At 37.8% G+C, this 20,476-nt stretch overlaps 1 protein-coding gene across 10 annotated transcripts in view; it reads left to right on the top strand.

The window, feature by feature from the left end:
- MAGI2 (membrane associated guanylate kinase, WW and PDZ domain containing 2) overlaps positions 1-20,476 on the top strand; it is a 1,357,470-nt gene that overhangs the window by 1,135,657 nt on the left and 201,337 nt on the right. For all 10 annotated transcript variants that reach the window (XM_067746035.1, XM_067746031.1, XM_067746038.1 and 7 more), the window contains one exon: positions 15,346-15,377. In XM_067746035.1, the coding sequence (XP_067602136.1) occupies positions 15,346-15,377 (32 nt within the window). The remainder of the gene's footprint in view (positions 1-15,345; positions 15,378-20,476) is intronic.

The following is a 20,476-nucleotide window of genomic DNA, read 5'->3' as shown; positions in this document are numbered from 1 at the left end:
AGAGAAAGCCTGAAGCATGTGCAGTCACTATATTCCAGGAAATACTTCACTAAAACAAATTCACACTCAGGCACATTATAGAAATTTATAAGGCATTTAAAAGGATAAAGAAAATAGTTCACAATTATTCAGGGAAGAAAAAGGTTCTTGCAAAGCAACAAAAATTGAGTGGATCCAGGCTTGTCCTCAACATTACAAAATGTCAGAGGACAATAGAAAAATCCCACAATCTTTGAAAGAAAGAAGTTGTGACCTAAGAATTTATTAATGAAACTAGAATTCATATGCAAGTGCTTAGAAAAGATACCATGTATTTAGGTTTTCTATTGCTGGTATAATAAATTATTACAACTTTCATGGCTTAAAACGACACAGACTTACTATCTTCCAGCACTGTAGATCAGAAACCCAACATGGGTCTCACTGGCTAAAATCAACACATCAGCACAGCAGCATTCTTTTCCGGAGCCTCTAGAGGCGAATCCATTTCTTTGCCTTTTCCAGTTTCTGGAACTAGCCACAACTTGTGGCCTTTTTCCTCCATTTTCAAAGCCAGCAATGGCAAGCTGCCACCTCTATCTGCAGCCAGGAAACGTTCTCCACTTTTAAGAATTTATGTGGTTGAATTGGGCCCACCTGGATGATCTCAAATGCTATCCTTATCTCAAGATCCTTAACGTCAAACACATCTGCAAAATCCCTCTAGCCATGTGAGGTAATACATGTACTGTTTTTGCAGATTAGAGACCTCTTTAGGAGGCCACTATTCTACCTACAACATCAAACATATGCTGTTTCTGAAAAATTTGAGTACATATACTAACAGAGAACCAAGGTTCAAAACTGCAAAATGGGGAAATAATAGTATAAAAGGAATTATGGGAGGAGGAATCAATACGGTAGAAGAGAAGGACATGTAACTAACCTCCTCCCACAAATACATCAAAAATACATCTACATGTGCAACAGTTCTCACAGAATATCTTACTGAATGCTGGCAAAAGGAAATGGTGAGCATTAAAACCAGGTTAGTTGGTTAATCTGAGTAATTATTGTATAAATAGTTACAGGAAAATGCAAAGTTAGAAACAATTCATTTAAAAAATTATGATATAATTCTTGTAAACTGGGAGTACAGTTGTTAGTGGATCAAAGAGACTGTTGAGTGAGATTAAAGTGGGCTACCTTACTCCTCTAACCAGGATAGAAGGAATTTAATGGAAGATCCTAATGGGATGAAAATAATTATTTGCTTTGTTTAGCAAAGCAAAGCAAATCAAAACAAGCTGTACTTCATATAGCAAAAGGGAGCTTAAAAGAACTTAAAGGACATCTTAGACGACCTTAAAACGAAGCCTAAAACAGAAAAAATAAATATAAATTTTAAAAAACCTACAACAACTAAGAGAAGAAAATAAATGCATCTGTTGTGAAAATAAATTGTTGAATACCTTTCTGAAAAGGGAGACTTCTGTTTTGTAGAAAAAGAATTCAAAATGCATCAAAGCCATTAAATGGAAGAGTGTACCATTTTATTTATTTATTTATTTTAAATTTTATTTTTTTATACAGCAGGTTCTTATCCAGCAGGTTATCCATTTTATGCATATTAGTGTATACATGTCAATCCCAATCTCCCAGTTCATCACATCACGACCACCCCCCAGCCACTTCCCACCCTTGGTGTCCATATGTTTATTCTCTACATCTGTTCTCTACATCTGTGTCTCTATTTCTGCCCTGCAAACTGGTGTGTCTGTACCATTTTTCTAGGTTCCACATATATGCATTAATATGTGATATTTGTTTTTCTGACTTACTTCACTCTGTATGACAGTCTCCAGATCCATCCATGTCTCAACAAATGACCCAATTTCGTTCCTTTTTATGGCTGAGTAATATTCCATTGTATATATGTACCACATCTTCTTTATCCATTCAACTGTCAATGGGCATTTAGGTTGCTTCCATGTCCTGGCTATTCGTATATAGTCCTGCAATGAACATGGGGGTGCACGTGTCTTTTTGAATTATGGTTTTCTCTGGGTATATGCCCAGTAGTGGAATTGCTGGGTCATATGGTAATTCTGTTTTTAGTTGTTTATGAAACCTCCGTACTGTTCTCCGTAGTGACTGTATCAATTTACATTCCCCAAGAGCGTTCCCTTTTCTCCACAGCATTTGTTGTTTGTAGATTTTCTGATGATGCCCATTCCAACTAGTGTGAGGTGATACCTCCTTGTAGTTTTGATTTTCGTTTCTCTAATAATTGGTGATGTTGAGCAGCTTTTCATGTGCTTCTTGGCCATCTGTATGTCTTTTTGAAGAAGTGCCTATTTAGGTCTTCTGCTCATGTTTTGATTGGGTTGTTTGTTTGGGTTGTTTGTTTTTTTTAATATTGAGCTGCGTGAGCTATTTATATATTTTGGAGATTAATCCTTTGTCCATTGATTCATTACCGAAATATTTTCTGCCATTCTGAGTGTTGTCTTTTTGTCTTGTTTATGGTTTCCTTTGCTGTTGCAAAAGCTTTTAAGTTTCATTCGGTCCCATTTGTTTATTTTTGGTTTTACTTCCATTACTCTAGGAGGTGGATCAAAAAAGATCTTGCTGTGATTTATGTCAAAGAGTGTTCTTTCTATGTTTTCCTCTAAGAGTTTTAGAATGTCCAGTCTTACATTTAGCTCTCGAATCCATTTTGAGTTTATTTTTGTGTATGGTGTTAGGGAGTGTTCTAATTTCATTCTTTTATATGTAGCTGTCCAGTTTTCCCAGTACTACTTATTTAAGAGACTCTCTTTTCTCCATTGTGTATCCTTGCCTCCTTTGTCATAGATTAGCTGACTATAGGTGCATGGGTTTATCTCTGGGCTTTCTATCCTGTTCCATTGATCTATATTTCTGTTTTTGTGCCAGTACCATACTGTCTTGATTACTGTAGCTTTGTAGTATAGTCTGAAGTCAGGGAGTCTGATTCCTCCAGCTCTGTTTTTTCCCTCAAGACTGCTTTGGCTATTCAGGATCTTTTGTGTCTCCATACAAATTTTAAGATTTTTTTGTTCTAGTTCTGTAAAAAAAAATGTCATTGGTAATTTGATAGGGATTGCATTGAATCTGTAGATTGCTTTGGGTAGTATAGTCATTTTTAGAATATTGATTCTTCCAATCCAAGAACATGGTATATCTCTCCATCTGTTTGTATCATCTTCAGTTTCTTTCATCAGTGTCTTATAGTTTTCTGCATACAAGTTTTTTTGTCTCCCTAGGTAGGTTTATTCCTAGGTATTTTATTCTTTTTCTTGCAGTGGTAAATGGGAATGTTTCCTTAGTTTCTCCTTCAGATTTTTCATCATTAATGTATACGAATGCAAGAGATTTCTGTGCATCAATTTTGTATCCTGCAACTTTACCAAATTCATTGATTAGCTCTAGCAGTTTTCTGGTGGCATCTTTAGGATTCTCTATGTATAGTATCATGTCATCTGCAAACAGTGACAGTTTTACTTCTTCTTTTCCAATTTGTATTCTTTTTATGACTTTTTCTTCTCTGATTGCCATGGCTAGGACTTCCAAAACTATGTTGAATAATAGTGGCAAGAGTGGACATCCTTGTCTTGTTCCTGATCTTAGAGGAAATGCTTTCAGTTTTTCGCCATTGAGAATGATGTTTGCTGTGGGTTTGTCATATATAGCCTTTATTATTTTGAGGTAGGCTCCCTCTATGCCAAATTTCTGGTGAGCTTTTATCATAAATGAGTGTTGAATTTTGTCAGAAGCTTTTTCTGCATCTATTGAGATGATCATATGGTTTTTCTCCTTCAATTTGTTAATATGGTGTATTACATTGATTGATTTGTGTATATTGAAGAATACTTGCATTCCTGGGATAAATCCCATTTGATCATGGTGTATGATCCTTTTAATGTGTTGCTGGATTTTGTTTGCTAGTATTTTGTTGAGGATTGTTGCATCTATATTCATCATTGATATTGGTCTGTAATTTTCTTTTTTTGTAGTATCTTTGTCTGGTTTTGGTATCAGGGTGATGGTGGTGTCATAGAATGAGTTAGGGAGTGTTCCTCCCTCTGCAATTTTTGGAAGAGTTTGAGAAGGATGGGTGTTAGCTCTTCTCTAAATGTTTGATAGAATTCACCTGTGAAGCCATCTGGTCCTGGACTTTTGTTTGTTGGAAGATTTTTAATCACAGTTTCAATTTCATTCCTTGTGATTGGTCTGTTCATATTTTCTATTTCTTCCTGGTTCAGTCTTGGAAGGTTATACGTTTCTAAGAATTTGTCCATTTTTTCCAGGTTGTCCATTTTTTTGGCATAGAGTTGCTTGTAGTAGTCTCGTAGGATGCTTTGTATTTCTGCAGTGTCTGTTGTAACTTCTTCTTTTTCATTTCTAATTTTATTGATTTGAGTCCTCTCCCTCTTTTTCTTGATGAGTTTGGCTAATGGTTTATCAATTTTGTTTATCTTCTCAAAGAACAGCTTTTAGTTTTATTGTTTTTTTTGTTTGTTTTTTTTTTTTCGGTACGCAGGCCTCTCACTGCTGTGGCCTCTCCCACTGCAGAGCACAGGCTCCGGACGCGCAGGCCCAGCAGCCATGGCTCACGGGCCCAGCCGCTCCGCGGCATGTGGGATCCTCCCAGACGGGGGCACGAACCCGCGTCCCCTGCATCGGCAGGCGGACTTTCAACCACTGCGCCACCAGGGAAGCCCAGTTTTATTGATATTTGATGTTGTTTTCTTTGTTTCTATTTCATTTGTTTCTGCTCTGATCATTACGATTTCTTTCCTTCTACTACCTTTGGGTTTTGTTTGTTCTTCTTTCTCTAGTTCCTTTAGGTGTAAGGTTAGATTGTTATTTGAGATTTTTCTTGTTTCTTGAGGTAGGCTTGTATTGCTATAAACCTCCCACTTAGCACTGCTTTTGCTGCATCCCATAGGTTTTGGATTGTCATGTTTTCATTGTAGTTTGTCTCTAAGTATTATTTGATTTCCACTTTGATTTCTTCAGTGATCTCTTGGTTATTTAGTAACATATTGTTTAGCCTCCATGTGTTTGTATTTTTTTTACAGATTTTTTCCTCTAATTGATATCTAGTCTCATAGCGTTGTGGTTGGAAAAGATACTTGATACGATTTCAATTTTCTTAAATTTACCAAGCCTTGATTTGTGACCCAAGATATGGTCTATCCTGGAGAATGTTCTCTGCACACTTGGGAAGAAAGTGTAATCTGCTGTTTTTGGATGGAATGCCCTGTAAATATCAATTAAATCTATCTGATCTATTATGTCATTTAAATCTTGTGTTTCCTTATTACTTTTCTGTTTGGATGATCTCTCCATTGGTGTAAGTGAGATGTTAATGTACCCCACTATTATTGTGTTACTGTCGATTTCCTCTTTTATAGCTGTCAGCAGTTGCCTTATGTTTTAAGGTGTTCCTATGCTGTGTGCATATATATTTATAATTGTCATGTCTTCTTCTTGGATTGATCCGTTGACCATTATGTAGTGTCCTTCCTTGTCTCTTGTAACATTCTTTATTTTAAAGTCTATTTTATCTGATATGAGTATTGCTCCTCCAGCTTTCTTTTGATTTCCATTTTCATGGAATATCTTTTTCCATTCCCTCACTTTCAGTCTTTACGTGTCTGAAGTGGGTCTCTTGTAGACTGCATATATATGGGTCTTGTTTTTATATCCATTCAGCGAGCCTGTGTCTTTTGGCTGGAGCGTTTAATCCATTCACGTTTAAGGTAATTATCTATATTTATGTTACTATGACCGTTTTCTTAATTGGTATGGATTTGTTTGTATAGGTCCTTTTCTTCTCTTGTGTTTACCACTTAGAGAAGTTCCTTTAGGATTTATTGTAGAAGTGGTTTGGTGGTGCTGAATTCTCTTAGCTTATGCTTGTCTGTAAAGCTTTTGATTTTTCCATTGATTCTGAATGAGTTCCTTGCTGGGTAGAGTAATCTTTGTTGTAGTTTCTTCCATTTCATCACTTTATATATGTCATGCAACTCCCTCCTGGCTTGTAGAGTTTCTACTCACAAATCAGCTGTTAACCTTATGGGAGTTCCCTTGTATGTTATTTGTCGTTTTTCCCTTGTTGCTTTCAGTAATTTTTCTTTGTCTTGAATTTTTGTCAGTTTGATTACTATGTGTCTTGACGTGTTTCTCCTTGGGTTTATCCTGCCTGGGACTCCCTATGCTTCCTGGACTTGGGTGGCTATTTCCTTTCCCATGTTAGGAAAGTTTTTGACTATAATCTCTTCAACTATTTTCTCGGGTCTTTTCTCTCTCTCTTCTCCTTCTGGGACCCCTATAATGCAAATGTTATTGCGTTTAATGTTGTCCCAAAGGTCTCTTAGGCTGTCTTCATTTTTCATTCTTTTTTCTTTATTCTGTTCCGCAGCAGTGAATTCCACCATTCTGTCTTCCAGGTCACTTATCCGTTCTTCTGCCTCAGTTATTCTGCTACTGATTCCTTCTAGTGTAGTTTTCATTTCAGTTATTGTATTGTTCATCTCTGTTTGTTTGCTCTTTAATTCTTCTAGGTGTTTGTTAAACATTTCTTGCATCTTCTAGATCTTTGCCTCCATTCTTTTTCCAAGGTCCTGGATCATCTTCACTATCATTATTCTGAATTCCTTTTCTGGAAGGTTGCCTATCTCCCTTCATTTAGATGTTTTTCTGGGGTTTTATCTTGTTCCTTCGTCTGGTCATCGCCCTCTGCCTTTTCATCCTGTCTGTCTTTCTGTGTGTGTGGTTTTTGTTCCACAGGCTGCAGGATTGTAGTTCTTCTTGCTTCTGCTGTCTGCCCTCTCCAGTGTGCCATTTTAAATTGTTAAAATGTAAAGTGCATTTTTATTTAGTTCCCCCTGCAATAATCCATATTATTGTCTTTACTTTGTTACAGATAAGGAATCTGAGCCTTAGATCAGGGAATGGCCACCCAGGCATGAGCCTCAGAGTAAATCCAGAGTCTCACTCAGAGCCTGGGAGTTAGTCCTGGTGTACACGCCCTCCCAAGTATGTGTGAGGTGATGTAACCAGTGGCAGGTGGAGCTGGGACTAGAGCTCAAGTCAGTTTTACCTCGTATCCTGTGTGCACGACCTTTCTACTAATACTGTCTCAGAAGTTATTTTTCTGTTTGCATCTTTGTCTCATCCCTCTGAACCAAACATTTTGACACAGGTTATTTTTGTTCTCTCCTCCAGTTTCCCTGCATACCCTGAGCCCCTACAAACCCCCACTGATTTTGCCACTTTCACCCACTATGAGTAAATTCTTCTACTCAGTCCCATCCCTGCCGCATGGTGTAGACCCTGAAGGTTTCCCGCATAGACCTGCTCCAGCCTCTTGATAAGGACTTGGATGCTGTTTCTCTCTTAATTAAGGTTAATTGCTCCCCTTTGCACTCTAGATCCCATCTCTCATCTCATCATGAAATAATTCCACCAATTATCCCCTTTTCTCCTGAATCTTCAGACTCTGTTCAGGTACCTTCTCATCTGAATGTATGCTTCTCCTGAAAGAAATCTTCCCTTCATGGGCAACCTTATTACCTCATAGCCACTTCTCAGTTTCACTTCCTCACCTTCCATTCATTCAGACCCCCTGAAATCTGATTTCTGTCTCTGTCCTAACAATCAGCTGCTTCCACTGAGGCCCCCTGTGACACTCATGTTTCACAAACCACTTAAAGCCTTGTTTTATGAGTATTTCTGTTGACTACTTCTTGAAACCTTCTGTTTACTTGGCTCCCAGACATTCATTCCTTCTGCATACCCATAGGAGTTCTCTTCCCATGCTACGCAAATTTGGTATATCGTTTTAAGTTTTACCTGACATATCTCTAATCACGACACTCCTACTGAGCACCGGAAAAGAGAGCAAACTACTACACGTCTTCACCCGAACCCAAATTAACTTTGGTTCAAACTTCAAAATGTATTTCAGCTACATACAAACCCAAACTCCCAAAGGCACCTCAAACTCATTTTGCCCATTACCCAACTTTCTAGACTCCATTCAGAGAAACCTCTTTCCTATATTTCATACCTTAGCTAATGGCACCATCATCCATATCGTTTCCCAAGTTAGAAGTCTTCCTGGATGTCATCTTCTCCTTTATGCCACTCCTCCGCCCCCAGCAAATCACCATGCCTCATCGGTCTCCTTAGTATCTTGTGACTCTGTTTCATGCTGCCCTCCTCACGCTTCACTTCTATTATTCATTCATCACATGTGTCTATTGAAGTATCTGCTGTGTGTCAGGCATTGTGCGACATCCTGGGAATACATTGTGAACAAAATAGATATGATTTCTCCCCTAATGGGATTAATACTTTAGTTGGGGAGATGGGCATTAAACTAATCTCACAAATACAATTACATAAATATGATTTCATAAGTATATTTATAAATAGTGATGAGTGCCATATAAAGTAAAAATAGAGGATGCAATGAAAAATTATAGTGGAGAACTTCAATTTAAAATGAAAGGTCAGGGCCATCTTCCCTGAGGAGGTAGTGTTTAAGCTGACACATAAAGAAGGAGTCAGAGATAGTTTGGTGAAGGGTTAAAAAGGGGAGGTAGGTAGTTATACAGCAGAAACTAACACAACATGTAAAGCAATTATACTCCAATAAAGATGTTAAAAAAAATAAAATGACTGAATTTAAAAAAAAGGGTAGGTAAACAGAGGAGCTTGTGCAAAGGCCCTGTGGTTAGAAAAGCCTGGTTTATTCAAGGAAGTTCAGTGAGTGAAGGGCAATAACCCATGAGGTGTCTGGGGAGTAAGTAGGGACAAAGTTATATAAAGCCTTGGAGGTTTTGTGCTTTATCACAAATGTGTGGGAATCCATTGAAGGATTTTAAGCGTGATCAGATTCTGTGGCATCCGCAAATTTGCTCTTGCTTCGGTTGAAGTAAGAGATGATGGTGAGTGTGGATTATGATGGTGTCTGTGGAGATGGAGAGAAGTGGATTTGCAATAGATTTTGGAGGTAGAGTAGACAGAATTTGGTGATAAGGAAGCGAGGCAGAGAGAGACAGGTTAAGGATGACTTTCAGGTTCCTGTTTTTAAAACTTGGAAAGGCAAGTGAAATTTTCCAAAATAGGGAACACACGAGAAGAGATGTGGGAGGGAAGGCCAAAGCTTCCATTTTGCTCTGTTGAATCTGTGGTGCTTGTGAGACACACACGACTCAATAAATATTTATTTAATATTGATGTAATTTAATGATTAGATTTACGATGTTTAATCTCAAATTACTTAAAGATGTTTCTAGATTGGTTTCTCAAAAAAAAAACAATGCTATGCTTTTGTTATTGTAAAAAAAAATTACTCTCAGAATTGGGCTTTTCTATTTGCAGGACTGATATCCTTCCGCATTTCCTTTGCCAACTGTTTATAGCACACCATAGGCACAGAGCAGTTTCTCTCTTCAGTGCCCTTGGTCTTGTTCAGAACGTGAAGAAAAAGCCCTTTGTAGTTGCTAATATGTTCAGCAAGCCTCACCTCACTCTGAGTTTTAGCCTCCCTGACACAGTTCTTCCTCTTCCAGTCTGTTCCTTTATTCCCATTCAAGGGTATCTACCTGGCCTGCTTTATTTTGAACATATCATTTATGTAACTGAGTTTATCAGAGGACAACATGTGCAGGCTTATCCCTTCTAGACACTCATTGGGATTACTTGAAATGGTCGGATTGCTCTCTCCATAAAGAACAAAGCCTTGGGGAGAAACGGCCATTTGAAAACAGCTTTATAGTGTTTATAAGAAAAACACTTTTATTCAAAAGATGCAGAAAGGACCATCTTTAAAACATTGCAGAGAAAGCCTCAGCTCTCCACATAAAAAGAGATTCTGTAGGCCAAAGATGGCCACTAATTTGAAATTTTCTTTGCCAATTGAATATTTTGCTTGGCTGAAACATGGTGATGTGAGGTTAGGGTACCACCAGCAGTATCTTTAATGGGAAGGCCGTTTCTTAGCCTAGGTCAGTTTCATTAAGAAAAATTGCCCTTTTACTGATTCGAAATAGGTTAAACAAATTATCTAAAGGAACTGTAGGGTTTAACTCATTTGATGAATTTTAATAAGAAATACGTGATCGGTCAAAAACCGGGAAAAAAGTGAATAACACTGAACTAGTTTTAATGGAAATTAGCTCATTACCCTGCTGGCTTACATTTACCAAAGGCTGAATTTCTGATGGAAAATTTGCCGGGCTGTGGGGAAATGGGAGGATCTTTAAATTAAAGATTAACTTTATTAGTGGTATTTTTCTCCCTTAAATTAGCCTTAACTGGAGATTTTTAAAACCCTGGGGCTTTTCCCCTCTTTGGGAAACTTTAAAAAAAAGAGTTCCTCTATTGGAAGTGTTTCTCACTGTCCCTGAAATATTTTCAGGATGTAGTAGGAACATGAATCCCCTTTATTGCTTACAATCCTTTATAAGAAAGAATAACTTAAGAGGTGAAAGGGTCTGTGCGAGTGTCCAAGTGAGTTTCCTGTCCTCCAGCAGGATGCCACAGGGACTGTGAAAAAAAAATTTTCTTTCTTACTTTCTCTCTTTATTTTCCCTCACATTCATGTGATATGTGCATACTTTTGTTCTCCGTTTTTTTCCTCCTTTTTTTTATTGCTTTTTTATTTTTTAAATTGTGATAAAACATACATAACATAACATTTGCCATATTAACCATATTTAAGTGAACAGTTCAGTAGTGTTAAGTACATTCACATTTGTTTTTCAAACAAAATAGAACAAAGCTTTTAATAACCCAGGTCATGAACATCTTCACTGAAACAGGTTCCTACTCTTTTTTTGTTGCTTAAAGCAAGAGAGAAATAGAAAGTGTTTCCTCTACATCTCTGTCATGTGTAGTAACTGTAGAATTTTCTATAAAATACATGAAACTAATGATAGTTTTCAAAGTCAGAGTCATATGTTGTAGCAAGTACTTCAGTTGAAGAAGAAACCATTTCGCATTCTGCAAATGGTAGTTCATTCAGTATATCGAACGGAATACAGAGGCATAATAAAGATTTAGTCCTGTTTGGGGAAATTACTAGAACTCCCAAAAAGTTGCCCTGACGTTATTCCAAATTGAAGATATCATGTTGGGATTCTCTGTTAAGTTGTTCTTTATTGTATTTTGATCCCTTATTCGAAGTGGGGTGGTTTTAAGAAAGTTTGTCATCTTGTGATGGGCCCTGTGAATAATGATTTTAAAAAACAAACAAACAAAAAAAAGACTCTTACCAAACAACTCACAAATGCAAATGTAACTCACAAATGACTCTCCCTTCAGAGCTGCAGTGACTATATTGATGTTCTTTCATTTTGGGTATCATGTGTCAGGAGAAGTAGGTTCTGAAAAAAGCCACTTTTGTGGAACTTTCCCCTTGGGATAAGGCAGTGTTGCTAGCCAGTCATCACACAATTTGAAAACGGTCCTTTGTGACACTGACATTGTCCCCACAGAGTTTGCATCACGTGAGGTGAGACCTCAGTCAAACATTGTTACTAATGAACAAGTGACCAACACAATCCAATGATATGCATAGAATGTTCTCAGGTTTCTCCCAAAGCAAGATTCCTAGCAAGAAAACATTGGAGGGGGTGCAAGAATAGGAAATTCTAAATTTTTTTTGGTTTTTACTTAACTGAATGGATATTACCTACAGCAGACATTACTATTGTGTTTTTATTTTTAACTGGTTACCCAGGTCATATATAAAGTGTTCCCTATATAGGGTGTTCAGATTTAGCAAAAATAAAAATACAGACTTCCCAGTTAAATTGAATTGCAGATAAACAAATAATTGTTAATATAAGTATGTCCTATGCAATGTATGTCGCATGCAGCCAGTATACAGGACATACTACAAAATCATTCATTGCTTATCTGAAATTCAAATTTAACTGAGCATATTATATTTTATCTGGTAACCATATTCCTGTAATTTATTAAAAATTGTATTTAGTTGACATATAGAATTTAATTTAAACTTCAGTATGAAGTTGGTGTTGTCTTCTCTGCTCTTGCACTTTCAGGCACCAGAATTTCTTCTCTAAGCTATTTGCACTGTTTCTGTTTCTCTGTCCATCTCCTTGTGCTTTTACATGAGGAATTAAAAATATATTTTAGTTTTATTTCTTGTTCTAAAGAAGACAGATTTTAGAGATCTAATTCAATTTTGTGCTTCATATTAAATGCATCAAAATTTCCTTACTGGCTGCATCTAACTTTTCCCATTTTTTTCTCTTCCCTTTTAAAAATGTCCCTACTCATGTTTCAGTTAGCTTAAAACTGTATCTTGAGGTCTTTCACTTTTGTTGTCTCAGAGTTAGGGTTAAATAAATGTTTGCATTTGTACACACACACACACACACACAAGCACACTTCAATAAATGAGCAGTATGGAAAACAGAGGTCAAGTCATTATAAAGAAATTTTAATTCCATAAGAGAAATGTAATATTCCGCTTTCTGTAGAAGTAGGTGAAATAAAGGCCAGAAATAAACTAAAATATAAAGGAAGCTTTATTAGCATTTTAAAGAAAAAGCTCTTATTTATGAACTTGACTTTGTAAAAAGGACTATCAGCTCTGAAAGGCTTAAGAAAAAGTTATCTATATCCCTATTCTTATGCCCCTGTGAACGTAGGTGGTGAGACACCTAAAAGTATAGTCTCAACACACCAAGCCTGTCTTCTGTGATCTGGGTCAAACCAGAATGATTTCAGAAAAAGAAAAATTACAGAAATAAGGATTTAAATGTTTTTATTTTGTTTTAGGTGTTTTTTTTTATGTTAATTGGAATAGACTAGATTTCTTAGAGGGGTAAACCCTACAAAAGGTTACCATACATTTATAATATATAATAATTTGACCCACACTATTATAGTGTTTATGTAGCTCTTCCAATGAAGTTGACCAGAAAACTGGAGATTAATCAGATAGAAAACTTGACCTTACCAATTAACTGAGCCAAATTCGGTATACCCAGAATAGATGTTTTCTATTCATCTTCATTTCAATGTTTATAGCATGATTGATGATTTGCCAGAGAAGCTCTGTCACATAAGTTATTTATTTTTAAGGAAATCTATTCTGATACTGTTTCTACTACCTAAAATTACTTACTCTGAGGCAAGCAGCTTCTTTTGGACAATGACTCAGAAAGGGCAACTGTTGCTTCAGAGACCAAAGCCTCCTAGGCACAGCTCATCATTAGACGTATTACGGAAACTGCCATAATGGGCGCAGTGAAGAAGTCCTGGGGTGTGCCAGTGGTCTGAGGTCAGAGTGAATCAAACAGCCTCAAAAGAAGGGGAAGCCAAAGTGCCTGTGATGATAGGTGGTCAAATTAAACGGTCCTCTCTTCTTGTCTGATCTTGACTAATGTCCCTTTTATGCCATTTTAGTTCTGACACCATCACTACTGAGAGGTCTGATGATTATACATTTTCTATAGGAGGAATAATCATCTTTTAAGATAATGCCCCATGTGGAGATGAGAGCTCCCTAAAAAGGAACCATTTTCAATACATCTGTAAGTCTAAGAAACTCCCAGCACCTAACAGATGTAAGGCAGCACATATTCAAAATCCGTTCTGGCACTGCGAGAAGAAGAAAGTGGAGGAACACAGAGAGAGTAGAGGAAATAATTGAATGTTTTGACATTGTGAGAATGTGTAAATGACATCTTTTCTCAAAAGAACTGTGCCGGCAATTCCATAAAACAGCAAATAAATTTTATCCTTCAGTGAAAATAATTATTAATTGGCCAATAGGTCACAGTGCTTTTCACTTTTCTAATTAGTGGTCAAATTGTTTTCATTGGCATTTTACAGAGTGAGTCAAAGAGAGAAATGTATTTATCTGTAGTTTTACTCTCAGCTGTTATGCAAAAGGATGTGATTAAATCCTTGTAATTAAATTATAATCAAACCACACATTGAACAGAATTGTTTTAATAGTTGGAAAGAGATACAAGAACATACATACAGCATGTGTGAGAAAGTGAGCTAGTTCTACCCATCTCCTTTAGTAAGATAGTTGTTATACTTAAGCATTAAATTTAGCTCTGTGTTTCAAGGAAAGCTGAGGAACATAATGGATTTACATACTTTCGCTCTTTTCATAAAATGCAGCATCAGCTCTTCACAACGTTGCGCTGAGATGCAGTTAGTATTTACACCATAACTGAGCTTTAACTTCTAGATAATTGTGCCTACATTCTTCAGATATTTCCTATAAATGGGAATAGTTGAAAAACATAATCCATTTTGTACCAGTCCCAGTTTTTTAAAGGTTGTAAACATTATGTGGCATATTTTCAACATTCCATTTTTTATTAGGCATTTTATCAGACACCACCTAACATGAACATGAGTGAAATCGTTGAAAGAGGGACAAGGTGATGTGAAAAGAAAGTAATTTTGTTTTGTATGCTAGATCATGCTTTGGCTTGCTAGGGTCAGTATATGATAAAATAATAACAATAAAGGGGAAAAAAGGAAAAAGGAATGAATCTGTACTTTTAATTATCTTAAAGGTCGTTCGGATCACAACAGAGTCGGTCCCATTGTCGCACCATTTGTGATAATTGAAAGAGCTCAATAAGCTGAAAAAAGCCTGGCCTTGATGATACATTAGTCAGTCAATTAACAAACATTTTGAGCTGCTTTTTCATGAAAAACATTGGGCTAACACTAGGGTAGAGGGATAATAAAATAGATATCTGCTCTAGAGAAGATCTCAGTGGGAGAAAAGGCCCATAAGCAATTATAATAGAATCTAATTCATAATATATGTATATACATTATTTTTAAATTTAGGACTAATGAAGGCTTGTTGATTGATTTTTAACCACACAAAGCAGGTACATAAAGCAGAATTATTTCTTATACTAAGCAAAGGTATTAACCTTTAAATATCTAAATTTCTATCTGTATTCTTTCTCCCTCTCCCTCTCCCTCTCCCACTAAGGCTGCGCCACACAAATCCCTAAGGATGACTCAGTCTTAGCGCTTGTAAAGTGACTGATCGTTTGCCGCACAGTTATTCACTGTCACTGGGCTTCATAATCTTCAGGCCAAATAGGGAAATATTCCTAGAATCATTAATATAATTCCAATAAAATTATTTGGGCCCCCTTGAAAAAAACTATGCAGCCAGGCAGAATTTGTTGTTGTTATTTGCTATTAACCGATTTAAAATAACTTGCAGTTATCTAAATATCATGCCACCCGTAAGTGGTAGTGGGATATATTTTCAAAGTTCAAATATTGTTTTCTTTATTACAGGTTTCTTTTCTCCATGGAAAACTCCAAAGCCTGTAAGTTGAAATTATTCTACTTCTTTACTGCTAGTTATTATTACAATTCCATTAAGTAAGATTTGAATTGGGTGACCTCAAAATCTCTTCCTCCTCTGAGATTTGTGATGTCAAAAGAGCAAATCCTCTGTGTAAGAATAACTTGTCTTACTTTCCTATAAAGACAATTCTGTCTGTTTTTTAATATTTTTACAAAATGAGCATCAACGCTCTTCAGTATGGTGTACTGAAAATACTTTAGAAAACTTTGTTTTACCCCTGTCAGAAATACTATCGTTTTTATCACATTGAATTTTTAAAAACAGTACAAATTATAAGCCCAGAGGTCTTGACCTGCAAGTTAAGTCTGGTCCACAAGAAATTTACCTGTATATATATATTTGTGTATTTATATTTACTTTTTAATGTATACAGAGCTAAATATGTGTGTGTGTGTGTGTGTGTGTGTGTGTGTGTGTGTGTGTGAAAAAAATGTTTTTTTCCTACCAAACCTGACAATCACTCAAAGTGGTGCTTCTGAATCTTCAGAAACCGGTGAACTCTGCCATCACCTAATCTCTCTGGGCCTAGTTTCTTTATGAATTGTCCTGAAATTTTGATGCTAAGGTACCAGAAGGCTGGTATTTTAATAATCTTTTTGTGAGGCAAGTTTAGCCAAGTTGCCTGCCCAGCTAGAGATGATCTTTACTTGCCGTTAGATTGAAACTAGTAATTATCCAAGTCCCAAGACCTGGGACTGGTTTTCTGGGATCCCATTCTATAGTGTGTTACAATAGTCGACCCTAACTGGAATGGCTAAAACTCATGACTGGAAGAGAGCTTAGCAAAGTGATTCAAGTAACAACAAAAACAAAACAAAACAAAAATCTCAGGGGATCACATCTTCCACCTACTTTTCATTCCTCTCAGAGTAAGCAGCTCAGACAGCAGTGGCCCCTGGTTTGGCCAGTGAGTAGGGAATTCTTGGGTTAATTGCTTCCCTTTTTTCTTTTACTGAGGGAATATTTAACTGCTTGATTTTCTCATTTTAGAAATGGAGATATAATTTTGCATACTTTTCAAGTGCAATAACTGGCTTAATTAAATAACATGGCTTTAAAATTATTTGAAGACAAGTGAAAATAAAATATTATTGAGCCCTGGAATATGCCTGAGCTCCAGGTTCCTCTCAAAGACAGATGAGGAAACCGGAGCTGGTGATGAGCAGCTGAGCTGTCAGAACGTTCCAACCAAGCATGTCCTCATTTAGCATTCGGCTCATCTGGTCCACAGAGAATATCAGATGGGAAAACTGGTCTCACTTGGGCCTAGTTAAACCACTTAGTGATGCATGTGATTTTGAAAGAGGTATTTAAAATGAAATTTGTTTTATTTTGACCAAACTCTAAATAATTCCTTCCTTTCACCATCAGAGTTAAATCTGTGCTCTGTGGTTACACACATCTTTATCTAATTTAACAAGGACTCTTGCAACCTCATCCTGGTGCTACAATTATGCAATCTAGTGATTTCCTTATAGGCACCACATTTACACAAATGATACCATTTGGCATAATTACAGCATTTGCTGTCATTACAGTAATTACATCCGTACTCAATAATTCCAAAAAAAGGTTTTATGAACTTAATTTACAATTAATCCTGAACCTATACATCCCTACAAAAGCCAAGGCTTGGAGTTCCAGGTCCTAGGCTAAGTGAAGATAGACGACTGTCAATTTAACATCCTCCATGTATCCACCAGAAACTCTTCAGACTCGGGACTGTGATGACAGGCAGTGTGGTATAATGGTTTAGGGTGCAGGTTCTGAAGGCTTACTGCCTACAGTCAAACTGTGCTTCTTCTCCTTACTAGCTATCGTACCTTCCACTAGCTACTTAAGCTTTCAGTATTTCAAGTTCATCTATAAAATGGGGATGATAATAATACTCCTCTCATATGGTTACTCTGAAGAGTCTGTGGCTTAGTCCATGTAACGTGCTTAAAGCAGAGCCTCTACATGCTCAAAAGTATAAACTATTGTCATCCTAGAAAGCAGACCCTCCATGCATAAACCCTTAATAAATGAATCACCCTATGAAATGAAGGTAGTTTGCAAAACTATTCACTTCAACAAATATATATATAAGCACATACCCGCTGTATTTGGATTTATACACTCTCTCCTCTGAAAGAGGATTGATGACATCCTTAGTCAGGATAAGGAAATGTTACCTTGAGTGAGGTCTCTCCTTCTCCCAGTCTTGTGTCACTTCCTGACACTGTTCCGTCCTACTGATCCACACCTTAAGCTAATCCACATCAAGATAGTCACTTCTGGGGCTTCCCTGGTGGCGCAGTGGTTGAGAGTCGCCTGCCAATGCAGGGGACGTGGGTTCGCGCCCCGGTCCGGGAGGATCCCACATGCCGCGGAGCGGCTGGGCCCGTGAGCCATGGCCGCTGAGCCTGCGCGTCCGGAGCCTGTCCTCCGCAACGGGAGAGGCCACAGCAGTGAGAGGCCCGCATACCGCAAAAAAAAAAAAAAAAAGAAAAGAAAAGATAGTCACTTCTGTTTAGCAAGTAATACATTAATTATAGTGGGTTCTCAGTCTCTCCATCTGGAAGGAATCCAAGTTCATTCTTCAAGTACTGAATCAAGCCAAAAGCCTTCATCTCCCAGCCCTGCCCTAAAATCCTGAGGAGGTGTGTTCAGGCTACCCCAGCTTCTACAGGAAGCAAACAGTTTGTAGAGTTTTCACGGGGAGGACAACTTGCCTTGTTCACAAGCCCTCTGTTCCCAGTGTGCATCCTAGAATCAGAAGGTGGAGTGAAAAAACTAATATTAACCACACCATGATCAGGTTTTTCTGTTTTACTCTTTGATATCCCGTTGTGGACTGTATGTCCACCCTGTCCACTGATACTTCAGTGACTATCCTTTCATACAGTTAGACATTCACTCATTCGTCAAGGCCAACAGAGATACAAGGCTCCTGCCATATAAAGAAAATGATTTTGTTTTCATGTTTCTTACTCTAGTTAGGTGTTTATAAATATTAGCCTAGGTAAGGACACCACTGGGACTGGACAAGATTCAATCAGAAGCCTTGTTGAGAGGCAAACGCCGGCAGGGAACACAGTTCTCTAGAGGTCAAGGCCAGGAAGACTCTAGGTGGCGTAAGGGGATGGGATCAGAATCTAGGTGGTTCACGAAGATTGAGAGGAACAAGTGAGCACAAGGTGTCCGGCTAGAAAGCAAAAGTGCAAAGACCAAGCTATCTAAGAAAGTAGGGAGAAGTCAACAAAGGGCACCTTTCAAAAGATGTTGTCAGATCAGCACACCAGTCCCAGAAAGCAGAGGGTGCCCCCTGATCCCAGGGCAGGGGGTTTGCTCCATGGTCTTCTGTGTCGGAATAACTAACTCAATTAGGGGGCGGGGGTGTGAAGGACTGCAAGTCTGCCTTTTCAGTATTTCACCGGCGCTGTGATTTTCTGCTCTACAGTCTTACAAATCCCTGACAGAGTGACTTGAGGGTTTATGCATGTCACAGCGAGACATTGTGAATGCTTTACTAAGCCTGAACTGGAATCAGTGAATTTCTCCATCTCTGCTATAGAAATTGTAGAATTTGTCAATCTGCCGCAGAAACTTTCCCAAACAGTGCCCAAAGCGTTATTTATTTTGTAGTTTTCAGAATGTTTTTTAGAATACTAATATTTCACCTGAACCATGTTTGCTCCAATGACTGCACGTGGACAGTGCATATACCAGCAAGACTTATGGAGGAATCAGATAACCCTCCGTGGAAGATGGGAGAAAGAAATAGACATTTGCTGAAGCCCTATGACAAGTGGGATACTGCAGCAATTCAGACCATACTTCTAATTTATTTACTTTTTAGAATTTAGTATCTTATGTTTGGAAACAGAAGGGAGAAAGTCATAGCCAGAATGTACCCACATGGTGCCTAAAGTCAGTTAAAGTGAAAAATAAAAAAATATGCCTTTAGCCACAATGTGGGTCTTCCTGTCATAGCAAAGGCACAGACAATGGATGATCAAAGGAACCCACCATGGCTTCGTAGGCAAATTTTGCTTTCAAATGAATTATGAAGCGCATATTTAAAGATTTTTACTAAACGGGAGCAAAAGAGTCACTGAGCAGAAAATTAGCCAGAACTCTAAACAAATTTACCAGTTATTCCCCTCAATGTATTATTATTGCAAATAGCACTCCCATTATAGTTATAGATTGGTTTCTGACCCAGGGTCTGCCACTGACAGCTGCTGGACCTCTCTATGTTCCTAGAGATTATGTTTAATATTAGGGGTTTTCCATCTTTGTTAGCTATAGAACCTTTGTTCAAACGAAAGCTTGGTCAGTAGCCCATATAGAAAACAAATTAAAATGAAGCCAGTTGTCTTAGTTTCTTCCAATAGCTATAATAAAATACCATAGACTGGTGGCTTATAAAAAACAGAACTTTATTTCTCATAGTTCTGGAGTCTGGAAGTCCAGGATCAAGGTACCAGAAGATTCAGTTTCTGGTGAGAGCCCACTTCCTAAATGGCCATCTTTTTGCTGTAACCTCACCTGGCAGAAGGGACTACAGAGCTCTCTGGGGTCTCCTTTATAAGGGGACTAATTCCATTCATGAGGGCTGTCGCCTCATGGCCTAATTATCTCCCCCAAAGCTCCACGTTCTAGTAATATTACCTTGGGTGTTACATTGTCAACATAGGAATTTTGAGGGACCTCAAACATTCCGACTGTAGCCCCAGTCTTATTGAGAGAAGGGTCAATGACCCATTTCTTTCCCAGTTTGCTGGCTTACCTGACCCCTGCCACAGTCCCAAGTACATAAGTGGGTCACAGGGACCTTTGTGTTACACAAGGACACAGTACATAGTACCTCAAATCCTCTCTACCTTTAAAACATTATCACTGATAGGTGACAGCTGGCTTTGGAGCCCTGACCAAAGTGTAGCCATCATGAAAACAGAAGCAGGACAGTGCAATAGGGGCCCGAAAGTTATAATCCTGTCAAGCTCAAAATAGTGTGTATCAAAACTGGTTTTAAAGAAAGAACAAGTGACCATATGTTACTGATGATTTCAT

This window comes from Pseudorca crassidens, chromosome 8, assembly GCF_039906515.1.
Source record: "Pseudorca crassidens isolate mPseCra1 chromosome 8, mPseCra1.hap1, whole genome shotgun sequence".
NCBI lineage: Eukaryota > Metazoa > Chordata > Mammalia > Artiodactyla > Delphinidae > Pseudorca > Pseudorca crassidens.
This window is presented reverse-complemented; position numbering and strand designations above follow the sequence as displayed.